Source organism: Oryx dammah, unplaced genomic scaffold (genome assembly GCF_014754425.2).
Source record: "Oryx dammah isolate SB20612 unplaced genomic scaffold, SCBI_Odam_1.1 HiC_scaffold_24, whole genome shotgun sequence".
Classification (NCBI taxonomy): Eukaryota; Metazoa; Chordata; class Mammalia; order Artiodactyla; family Bovidae; genus Oryx; species Oryx dammah.
This window is the reverse complement of record NW_024070208.1, coordinates 84902611-84914465: the sequence shown is the minus strand read 5'-3', so window position 1 is coordinate 84914465 and position 11855 is coordinate 84902611. Positions and strand designations below refer to the sequence as shown.

At 57.1% G+C, this 11855-nt stretch overlaps 1 protein-coding gene across 2 annotated transcripts in view; it reads right to left on the bottom strand.

Moving 5' to 3' along the window:
- TMCO3 (transmembrane and coiled-coil domains 3) overlaps window positions 1-10622 on the bottom strand; it is a 25872-nt gene extending 15250 nt beyond the window's left edge. Inside the window, exons 1-7 of one of the 2 annotated variants that reach the window (XM_040267487.1) lie at window positions 10392-10622; window positions 8707-8786; window positions 5773-6336; window positions 4848-5027; window positions 4337-4528; window positions 3972-4100; window positions 1821-1913 (exon numbers count right to left, since the gene is read on the bottom strand). In XM_040267487.1, coding sequence (XP_040123421.1) covers window positions 1821-1913; window positions 3972-4100; window positions 4337-4528; window positions 4848-5027; window positions 5773-6213 — 1035 coding nt within the window. In that variant the 5' untranslated portion in view covers window positions 6214-6336; window positions 8707-8786; window positions 10392-10622. The remainder of the gene's footprint in view (window positions 1-1820; window positions 1914-3971; window positions 4101-4336; window positions 4529-4847; window positions 5028-5772; window positions 6337-8706; window positions 8787-10391) is intronic. The other variant, XM_040267488.1, reaches the window with a different exon arrangement.
- Window positions 10623-11855: the final 1233 nt, after the last annotated feature.

Sequence of the window (11855 nt, the reverse complement as noted above, 5' to 3'; positions counted from 1 at the left end):
AGAGCCCACGGCCCCCAGGAGCACGTGTGCACACGCCTCAGAGCCCACGGCCCCGAGGAGCACGTGCGCAGACGCCTCAGCGCCCACGGCCCCGAGGAGCAGAAGCGCCCCTGCTCAGGAACCAGCTGGCCCTGTAGAAAGCAATTCTGCAGTAAGCACAGGGCACACCAGCAGGGAAAGCGAGGGTGCTCACACGTGACGCCTGAGCACTGGGCAGTGCTGAGGACTAAGCACGCCCCCCTCCCTCTCCGCGGGCACCCCATCCTCAGAACGCAGCTGGAGCCGAGGACCCCCACGGCCCCTCTTCTAATGGAAACGGCGCCTGTCCATGATCCTGGGCGTCAGGGTTGGGACACACCTGGGCAGCCCAGGTGGCTTAAGGATAGACAACACGATCCGGGCGCCCAACGGCAGAGCAGAGATGTGTCCACAGCCACAAGGCCCAGGAATGAGCTCGCAGAGCCAGGCATCTCTGAACAGCCTCCAGTCAGGCGTCTGGGAGAATTCACCCAAGGCTCGAGAGGGGCTTGTGCATGGTTACTAACACCTCAGGGCCCTACCAGTAATCTCCCACATGTACCCAACACAGCAAGAGAACCGTCAGGTCAGAGCCAACACGCCAAGCCTCACGCCTGCCTACAAAGCAGTGGGATGTACCCCTGGTGCAGGTCAAGGGTCAGGGCTGCCAGGCAGGGAGCAGCCAGAGCTCAGTGGCGCTTGGTTGGGGATGTTGGAGCTGAGGGGCCATCAGAGACCCCAGCTCACCCCAGACCCAAAGGCAGCCACTAGGGGCCAGTCCCACCCAGGCTCCTGCCCCAACTCAGGACGCACACTTGCCCTGGGAGCCCTGCTTCAGGCTGCAGCAACAGGTGCAAACCCCCCAGAGCATCACAAATGCCACCCCGACAAAGAGGGAAATTCACGGTGGGTGACACTGCTCTGGCTTGACACTGAAGACCTCAGGGCGGGAAAGGATAAGTCACAACCCTCTGGAGCCAGAGGACACGGCCTGGATGAGGACACTGGCGACTAAGATGGCTAGGCCAGGGACACCGGGGAACAGGACGCTGCCCCTCTGCACTCCCATCCTCAGGGCAACACCATTTGCTGTGAACGTCTGTAAGCTGAACACACGCGGAAACCCAGGGATCCAGCAGCTGCCCTGCCTGCAGCCAGCAGCGTCCATCACCACCCCATCCTGTCCCCACCAGCTTTTTCCTCCTATGTGATGTGTCTGTTCAAACACAAAGTGGCTTTTCATTAATTTACTTCTAATCTAACTCTGTTTCCATTCTGGAATATGCCAGCTTTCCAAGTAACCGTTCTAGAAGCCAGGACACTGAGGGGAACTGCAGCTTCCACTAATTTAAGGTCTGTGGGTGCACACGGCCCTAAACGTGTACTACTCATCTTTCAGATATTTTCATCTTACAGGGACAGAGCAGTTAAGCCAAAATCTGCCACTCATTTAGGAATTAGAACCAGGAACTTCCCCTAGAGTAACACGCTGAATTTTCAATCCCTATGGTATTTCAGCCTCTAGCCGAGTTGGACCCTCTTGGTGGGACCCATAAGGTAGTTAAGTCTGAACGTATCCCTTCTAAGGCCTGGTCTGGAGTTAGACACGTGAAAGCTAATTCCATTTATTCATTGTATTTCCGCTTTAAAAAAAAATTTATCTTTTGAAACTTATGTTCCAAAAATAACATCAAACTATAACATCATATTTTACCCTGCTGGGCAAGCCACAAACATGGACGCTGAGCAGAGAGCATGTTAAGCTGCAGGGGACACCACCACAAGCATGCGGGTAGACTCACCTTTCTTAGCTTCTCTGGGGAAAATTCTAAGCCAACGAGGAACAGAGTAAAGAACACACCAAATTCCCCTAATGTCTCCACCTGCACAATCGACTGAAAAACAGAGAGTTTTAAAACCATGTAGCTTAACGTATTTAAGATATTCACAGAATCATCTTAATTCAGAGGACTATCCCCAAAAGCCTAGCATTTAAAAAAAAAAAAAAAAAAAAAACAAGCTATCTAGACTTCCTCTAGACCTGAGAAAATTTGGAATTCCTGAATGTGGCACTTTTCTTCCTTTTCTCTTGATTAGCTGGAGGAATATTTTCATTTATTTTCTAGGAACCAGCTCACGAATTCATGTGTCTTCGAGCTCATCAAATGCCACTACATTTCTATTACTTCCTCCCACTGGCTTCCTGTGGGGACGGGGAGGCACTAACGCTGAGGCTGACGCTTAACTGAGAAGAGTCTCACACTCCCTGGGTCTGGTGAGAGGGAGTGTGGAGTCCCCCTGGACCACGGCGGGCACCCCCGCAGGCCCTGACGGACAGGAGTGCTCACCCCGTGTCCCTGCTCTACAGGAGAGAACGCTGTTTACTTGGTGCTATGTACATCATGTACGCTCGAGGTTTTCATGGCGGCCACCAGCCTGTCAGTCTCTCCGTTGTTAATGAACACGTGAAACTCAAGTCCCAGTGTTCATGCGTCAGCTGCTGCCCCGGCCCCGCCAGGCACGTCCGTGGTCCACAGGCCGTGAACAGCAGCGACCGCCCGCTCCTGCCAGCGTCTTCTTCCTTTCACGAAAGCTCAGCCTTCGGTCATGTTATTCTGAGTCGACCTTGGTTAACGTATGCTTTTTCCCCAACACCATCTGCGAACCTGCGTCTTTTCACAGCGAAGCTTATTCCACGTGTATTTGCTGTAACACGTCTGCTCCCACTTCTCTGCATCTTCTGCTTTTCACGCTACTATCTTCCCCCCTTTTGAAAACGGGGGTACAACCTGACTTTAAAGTAACATACTTAAACCTATACTTCTTGACTTGGAAACTGAAAGCCTATTAACTCCCTATTAGCAAAGATAAATACTGGGGTACAGTTAAGTACAATTACACTTTCTCCATTACCCACTCCCACTTTCGGCTAGCATGATCTTGGATTTTTATCTTGGTATCTTTATCTATTGTAATTATATTATTTTTCCATGGTATAGGTAATTTGTTGAGAACAGTTTTCATAGGACCCAGTTGGATCTGCTAGCCTTAATTCTTTGCTATTAAGAGAAAACAGAAAGGAAAACACGTCTGGGTCTCTACTGTGGGCAGATGCGCTGGAAAGGGAGGGTGGAACAGGACGGGAGGGGGTTTTCCACCGACAGCCTTTATGCCGTCTCATCACACGAAAACTGCCACTTAGAAGCCGAGTCACGAATGAAACCAGGCTCCCAGGCGGCAGCCATGTGCGTCTCCCCGCTGAGTCTGGGCTCTCGGCTGGCAGCACGGCCCTTCTCACCCAGCAACCTGTCCACGGTCAGGACTGCTCAGCGTGAAGGCCTCCTGCCTGGCCTGTGTGGTCCGGGGGAGCCTGGGCTGAGGTGGGCGAGGCCGCAGGGCGGTGTCGGGCAAGGTGGGGATGGACGCGCCCTCCCAGGCCCTGCATTAGGGGTGCCACAGCAAGGGGCCAGGATACCGCTTCCTGGCTTTCGCTTTCCCCCGTGTCCACACTGTGCTTTCCTGAGAGGACACAAGGCTGGGGACTCTCTCCTCACTGCCAGAAGAGCCGCTCGGCGAACGGCCTCCACAGAGGCTGCCTGGGTCGCCCGATACGCCCCTGGCCGCACGACACCACGGCCCGATCACCACTCAGCACACTCAGCTTCTTAGTGTGCAGAGTACTTAATCCAGCATTTTCAGCTCCTTTCAGTGTCTGAATAATCCAATCCACTGTATTACTGTACAGAGAATCTTTAAAACAAGTATCATTTTAAAGATGTGAACGGTCATTTTCTCTGGGCAACTTGCTCACTCGTTAATGAACAAAACGACGTTCCTATGCTTTAGAGATTTCCTACTAAATTCTAAAGGACATCTCTAATGTGCTTTATAAGAAACGGCCACCTTCATCGATTCAAGCTCAGCAGGCCCTGCACAGCAGATTCTGTTCTGACCTTGATACTGTTGAGTCCGGAGGGCCCCAGCAGCACACCGCAGATGATGTAGCCGAACATGGTGGGCAGCCCGATGGTGGTGCACAGCCAGCCGCAGGGCAGGGAGAGCACCACGATGCTGACGAGGTCCTGCACGAGGGGGCGGGAGGGGGCGGGAGGCGCCGGTCAGCGGGGGAGGGGGCCGCCGGCCGCGGGGGCAGCGCCCTGCCCTCCCTGAAGGGGAGACGGAGGAGAGGGGGTGGGGGCTGGCTCGCGGCGCCTCCAGAGCGTCCAGGGAGGAGCTGTGGCTCGCTCGCGGGGGGTCTAAAAGTACAGAGCCAGAACCTCTGAATCCGATCCCGGGGGCGGGGCAGGGGCCGGGCTACCTTTATGAGGTGGTGGTCGGCCCGCGGGATGGTGGCGTCCCGGGGCCGCGTCAGGATGTACTGGTTGTTCTGGGAGTCGATGAGCATGCTCAGGCCCAGGTCCTCCTCCACCTCCCGCCTGCTGAGGTTCTGCTGAGAGTCAGCCTCCTCCTCCTCCACCCGCAGGACCGCCTCAAAATTGACCCCTTTGACCTTCAGGAAGGACCAACGTCACGTCACTGAAACCAGCCAGATGCGTTCAAATTCACGTATTCCGCACAGAGAGTGACAGGAACGCCTCCAGAATACTGTCAGGCAGGAGGCAGACGGGCCGCCAGGGGCGGGGGTGCGGGGGTGCGATGATGGCCAGACTCGGGGCCAAGCAGGGGAACCAGTGCGCATCCGTGGAGCCACACGAGTCCCTTTCCGGGGCGCAGTGTTGCCGTTCCGCCTGTGTTTCCAGCCTGTGCCAACACACACGCGCGAGCTGGCACAGCCACACACCCCCGCGGGGAGCGCCGCAGCCACTCACCGACTTATTGTCGTCGAAGGCGTGCTCCTCGATCTCCAGCTCCAGACGGTCGGCTGCCCTCCGCACGTCTTCAAGGATCCCGTCCAACATGGACAGACTCCTGTTTCGATGCTGCATGTTTTTAAGGGCTTCAACTTGATGTTTTTCTGCTGCCAGAAGTTCCACATATTCTGTCTCCTCCTATTCATGCATGAGGAATGAAGAGTGACGTTTATTAAGAAGGGAACCTGGCCAGCCCGCGTGCACCAGGAGCAAGCTCTCAGAGGTTCCCGGTCACGCATGGCAGGGCAGCACCTGGGCAGGCAGGGCAGCACCTGGGCAGGCAGGGCGCGGTCTGTGTCTCACAACAGACAGGACCACACCCAGGGGCTACACACCCCGTCACCTTATTGCTGGAAGAAATACCACACTTGGGTGAAAAAAAGCCTAATCATTTGTATCCTTTTACTTTTAAAACTGTGTAATAATATCATAGCCTTTCCAGGAAGATCAATAATGATACTTTATATATTTAAAGTGTCTGCCACATAAATGATAGCTTTAAAATGTTATACAAATATTAACCTGATACAATAGTTTCTTCTCATTTTAACGGTATCCTTTATCAAAGTCTTTAATTCAAGTGTGTACATTTGTTTAAAGCTACCTTAACACTTAAGTTTTCAGCCTGTGGGCCTTGAAGAAAATCAGCTTTTATGCTAAAAGTTCTCATCAGAGATTCGAAATGCGGGCAGCAACACATGGGCCCGTCTCCACGTGGGGTCACCGCAGAGCGCAAGCCGCTCTTCTCAGGACACAGGGATTTCCCACAGGCAGGCCCGAGAGAGACCCCGGGAGCTCAGGCTGGCTCTGACAGCGGCGCGGCCCTCCCACGCCCGCTGGACCGGATCATAGCCCTGGGGGCGGTGGCCCCGCCCGGACCTGCCTTGATGGCTGCCTCCCGCAGGGCTTCCAGGCGCTGCCGGCTGCTCTCCTTCATGTTGGCCACGTCCCTGTAGTCACCCTGCAGCGCTCTCTGGAGGCTGCGCACGGCCTGGAAGACTGAGTTCTCGCTTTCATTCAGCTCTTTCTGGAAAATCTCAAGCGTGTGCACCCGGAACAGCTTCTCTTGGTCCGAGAGGCTGGCGTCCCTCTCCACCGCTCTGATCGCGTCTTCCAGCTTGTTCAGAACCACGGCCTTCTGGCGCAGGAGCCCAGAGAGCCTCCTGCAGCCGTCTAGGACCCACGGCCTCCTCCGCGGGACGGCCGCCCGGCCGCGGGGCAGCTGGACGGCGGGCCCCGCCACGTCCTCCTGCTCCGCGCTGCTCGCCAGCAGCTGCAGGAACGGAAGCCACATCCAGAAGTGGCTCCTCCCCGGCACCTTCATGATCCAGCCTCACGGACAGGGCCGGGCTGCCCAGGGCCTCCGGCTACGCTGAGCAGGCATTTCAGATACACATGTTCAGCTAAAGAAGAGACAAACTGTCACACACAGTCGACGGGTGACTCACTGCTACTGAGATCAAAGTATTACGTAATTACTAAAAGTCCTCACTTTCTGAGGAAAATGTCATTTTTCCTAGCTGAACAGGGACATCTGAGTTATTCAAGGCATCTAGATTGCAGTCGATGCTGGATGTGGAGTGCGGTGCCTGGAAGGCTACACCCGAATTTAAAGACAGGTTTTAAGGGAAATTCAGCCTCTCGTACGCACCACACCTACCATGTGCAAACGACACAAACTCCTCCCATTCAGGGCCGGGGGCGCTGCCCGCTGCCCCATCACAGATGTGGAGCCGGGGACCAGCTCCAGGGGCCAGGGGCAGAGCTGCAGTGTCACCAGACGGCCTGGGCCGCCGTCCGCTTCCCTGAGCCACCTGGAGCTCGGTCTGATTTCCAGCGTGAGTCTACAGGTGCAGGCTAACAAGATGTCAAGGACAGAAAAGAAACAGTCACAAACCACAACCACACTGGAGCGTTTTCCCTGCCACGGACCAGGCCCCTCTGCTTCCTCCCTCAGGGAGGCCTCAGGCAGAAGCCTGGCGCACCCTGCCCGTGGGGCCCGGGGCTGGACGGGGCCCGGGGCTCAGTGCCGCCCATGGGGTGAGGGGCTGCGCCACCTAGAAGAGGGCTGGTGGAGGCGTGGGTGGAGGCCGTGCAGGAGGTGAACAGAAAGGATGGTCCCAGAGGCAGGAGGGCACGGAAGAGGGGCAGGCACAGCAGAGCCCAGGAAGGCAGCCGGACACTCCTGAGCTGGGCAGTGAGGCCCAACTCCTATGCCAGGGAGAACGCAAAACCCAGTTTCCAGGACTCACGTGGCATTGTACAACGTACAAATACTGTTTCACTTCACCGGTAATCCCAGCTCTAATGAGTTTAATCTGGTTTCCCAGGCAAAGGAGATTAGACGCAGCAAAAATGAGAGAGTGTGTTTCTAAGAATCCCAAACAAACCAAGAGCTCGCAGCCACAGAGCTCACAGAGGCACAGGAGGCCGCGGCCCGTGGTCGAGCGGGGCCGACGGTCCCAGGCAGACCCTGAAGAGGCCAGCACTGCGCAGGAGAGGGGCCCGTGTTCAGAATGACAGTCGGAAGGCACCCGCTGAAGACTGCGTGCTGGCCCAGGACTCTGAAGAAGCCAGGAATCCGTTCAGTACGTGTTCAGACCCTCTGGTCCCCACGTCTCCCAGGGACCACAGACTCTGCACAGCTCACTTCCCGACAAGACAGGATACACAACTGGGGCCGTCTGCGTTACCGAGCTTCCCGTGCAGGCTCAGCACAGCTTTAAGTAAATGTTACCACCCTGAACAAACCAACCACTGGCCAATCACAGCGACACCAGCAATATGTGCTCACCTGTTATTTTATGGACTCACGCGCTGAGATTCTACTGTTTCGAGGGAAAGAAATCAAGCTCAACTTAAAATGTGCACACATTTAGTATTTTTCAGAACTGAGACACAAATTTCAGATGCTGAGTTAATGGCACAGATCTAGACACACACATTTTCTCCAAAAGATCACAGAAAGTGAATCTTTTATAGATTTCAAACTTCAGAAAAATAAACTGCTGCACAGCCAGTTTGGAAGTAACGCCCTTTGTCCATTATGACGGCTCCTCCCCGACAAGTCCCTGCAGTTGGTTCTCCCTCCCCCGACAACACCCAGGGGCTCAGTCACTTTAACGAGAAATCTTTGAGAATTTCAGTCGTAGTCACATGTCCACTGAAAAGAACGTCTATCTTCTGATAGGTGTCTATGAACATGAAGCTGAAATTACTTACAGACCCTTAAAATGTGAACTAGGAATTCCCTGGTGGTCCAGTGACTGATAGATACTCTGTGCTCCCAGGGAAAAGGGCCCAGGTTCAATCCCTGATCAGGGAACTGGACCCCACAGGCTGTAGCTAAAGGTCTCACAGACTGCAACAAAGGCTGAAGATCCCTCAAGCCACAGAGAAGACCCACCACGATCAAATAAATATTTTTTAAAAATATGAATCACTCCTTTATAAACTTCTCATTATACTTTCAAATTCAACTACCAAATCCTATGGACTACTAAATTGTAACATGTTTTCTCTTCAGTAAATGGTGTTATTTTGTTATTGCTATTTTTTTAATAAATGGCATATATTTTCCTTTTTAAAAAATTCTATTTACTTATTTGGCTGTCCCAGGTCTTAGTTGCAGCATGTGGGATCTAATTCATTGACCAAGGATGGAAGGTGGGTCCCCAGCATTGGGAGCCTGGAGTCTTAGCCATTGGACCACCAGGGAAGTCCCTGTTATTGCTATTTTTAATTATTTAACCCTAATTCTTAAAATGTCCACACCCAGCTGAACCCCTGGCCCTAAGTTGGGGGAGGGGGGCCTGACCTGGCACCAGAGCTCCAGGCAAGAATTCCACAGAGAGCCTCCAGGGTCCAGCGGGATCAGGGTTAGCAGGTGCAGAGCCTCTGGAAAAAAGAAAGCAGGAGGGTTATTTGCAGTGGACGGTTTGACGTGAGCATTTTGGCCAGATTCCACCAGAGCTTTCAGAAGGAGGCAACCAAGAAGGAGGCAAAGACACCTGGGGTGGAAGCAACCTAACTCAACGTGGTTTGCAGAGCATTTGTGCTCCCTCTTGACCACTGAACTCGCACAGTGTGATAACCCAGTGGCTGCACTGTTTCCATCAGTCACACTTTTACAAACAGGAAGACTCATTCATGGAGAAGGTGATGGCAGCCACTCCAGTGCTCTTGCCTGGAAAATCCCATGGACGGAGGAGCCTGGTGGGCTGCAGTCCATGGGGTTGCAAAGAGTCGGACAAGACTGAGCGACTTCCCTTTCCCTTACCTGAAAAGCCTATTTTACACTTTAACTAAAGTTAGGTGATGTAAATTCTATTTGTTAAAAGGTAAAGCGCTTATAATCCTGTAAATACAACTTATGGTTCATTTCTAGTCACTAAAGAACTGTAAAATGAATTTAAAAAACAAAACAAGGACAGAAAATTCTTAAGGACAATAATAAATTTTAAAATATGTAACGCTAATTAAACTGTACAAAATCCAGTATTCTGGACAGGTACCAATCCAATCACTGGCACCTGTCCCGTGACTCGCAGCCACCTTCGACATCCCCTCGTCGGAGTAGCTCCCCGAAGGTGGGTTGGGGGCTGTCCCTGAGTCACGCATTAACTGGGGGCCACGCTGTGCTTCCTTCTCAAGGGACCGGGAGGCCGCGTGACCCCTGGACAAACGTGTGAGGTCCCGCAGGAAGCCGGGGGTGGGGGTGGGGGTGGGGGTGGGGGGGCCGGGCGGCTCCTCCGCACACCTGAGCCCAGGATCTGGCTGGGGGAGGGGGGAGTTGGGGAGGGGGGTGTGGACAGTCCAACCCCGCTATGTCCACAGCCCCCGCCCGCGCTCCCATCGCGCCCTCCCCGTCCCGCATCCGCCGCCAGGTGCGCGGGCCTGGAAAAGGCGCTCAGGTGCAGCACCGTCCTCAGCACAAAGCCTGGGGGGCGGAATCCTGAGAGTGGAGAGAGCGCCCTGGGGAGGAAGCGGAGAGACCAGAGGCCCTGGGAGGGAGGAGCACAGACCCCTGCGGGAGGAAGGCGCTCAGGCCCCCGGGGAGGAAGGAGCCCAGACCCCCGGTGGGTGAGCCCAGACCCCCGGGGAAGGGGAGCCCAGACCCCCGGGCAGGGAGGAGCCCAGACCCCCGGGCAGGGAGGAGCTCAGAACCCCGGTGGGTGAGCCCAGACCCCCGGTGGGTGAGCCCAGACCCCCGGGGAGGGAGGAGCTCAGAACCCCGGTGGGTGAGCCCAGACCCCCGGGGAAGGGGAGCCCAGACCCCCGGGGAGGAAGGAGCCCAGACCCCCGGGCAGGGAGGAGCCCAGACCCCCGGGCAGGGAGGAGCCCAGACCCCCGGGGAGGAAGGAGCCCAGACCCACGGGGAGGAAGGAGCCCAGACCCCCGGTGGGTGAGCCCAGACCCCCGGGCAGGGAGGGGAAGGGAGCCGTGAGGGCCGCACTAGAGGCCGCGCCCGAGGCCCTGCGCCGGACGCCGCGCAGCGCTCACCCGGACGTTCCGGCCGCGGCGCGTCCTGGGTCCGGCTCTCCGGAGGGGAGGACAGGGAGGCGACTTCTCCGCATCCCTTCCCGGGCGGCAGGGCCACCCCGGGGCGGGGCCCAGGTCAGGCGCCCTGAGGGCCCGCTCTGCCAGCCGTCTCCGGAACGCGCTCGGCGCCGACGCGGCCGAGAGGGCGTCGCGGCTCCTTTAAGGAGGTGGGGCGCGGTGGCCCCGGCCCGGGGCGGGGCGGGGCGGCGCGCTGCACGCCGGGAGTCGGAGGCCGAGCGCGGCCTGGATCCCGGCGGCCCCCGGGGCGGCGCGGGGCACGCCGGGAGTCGGAGTCCTGCGTCCCCGGACGTGGTCCGGGATGAGGCCGGGGCGGGCGCGGCGCAGGCGGCGGGGCGGGCGCGAGCCGGGGCGCTGCGGGGCGAGGGAGGTGGCGCAGGACCGGGTCGGAGGCCGGCGGCGGGGCCCGGGCCGGGGGCAGCGACGGAGGGGCTTTCTGGGGCCTGCGGGTTGTGCTGAGGCGTCGTGGCAGCGCGGTAACGGAGGGGTTTCGTGTGCGGCCAGCGGGGTCCCGGGCCGACGAGACAGACGCGGGTCCGGCAAGCTGGGCCGAGGCCCGGCAGAGAGGCCGGCCCGGGCGCGGGGCCGAAGCCCCTTCTCCGCGGTCGGGGCCGGGCCGGGGGGGGCCGAGTGGCGGCGTCAGACGCTGAGCCGCGGCTCCTCGGTGCGAGCTGAGCGCTCGGCGGCGTCCAGAGGTGCGGCGGGCGCAGACCGGGTGCCCTCAGGAATCGGAAGGCGGCCAGGGAGAGGACGCCGCCGGCTGCGCTGGGGCAGCCTTCGCCGTCCTGGCAGCGGGATCCTGGGCAGAGGGCTCCGGGCGGGAGAGCGGGTCCAGGAGGGAGGTGCAGCGGCGGCCTGAGGACACACCCTGCCGGTGGGGAGAGCCGCCGCCGAGGAGGAGATGGGGAAGATCCGGTCGGAGCCGGATCTCTCTAGCAGAGACCGCGCGCGCCCCAGCTCCCCAAGGGAAGGGGCTGCGTGGGCAGGCGCCTGTCCTTCTGAACGGGTTGGAGAGGCGGGAGAGTGAAGGGAGCACTTGGGTCTGACTCCTTGCCCCACCCCCACCTGCTGAACCCAGAACCATCAGGGTGACTCAGCCTACACCCTTAACTGGGTCAGCCCCTTGGAAGCGACCCTAAGAGGAGATTTTGTTGTATTCGGTGTCTCTGGAAGGGCATTTTAAGGGCATATCTTCATTCGATATACGTCAGTCTTGGTGCCCACATCACAGGAGTGGCTCTTCACAAGGTCACAGTTAAGAGGCTCGAGGCCTTTCCAGAGGTTGGGGAATTTACCTGATGCTTGTCCTAGACTACCCACATAAAGATTTTGGACATTTTAAAAGGATAAGACAATGAAATGTAGGGAAAGCCCACCCACTTCCCTTAAAAGCCGTGGATGATAATT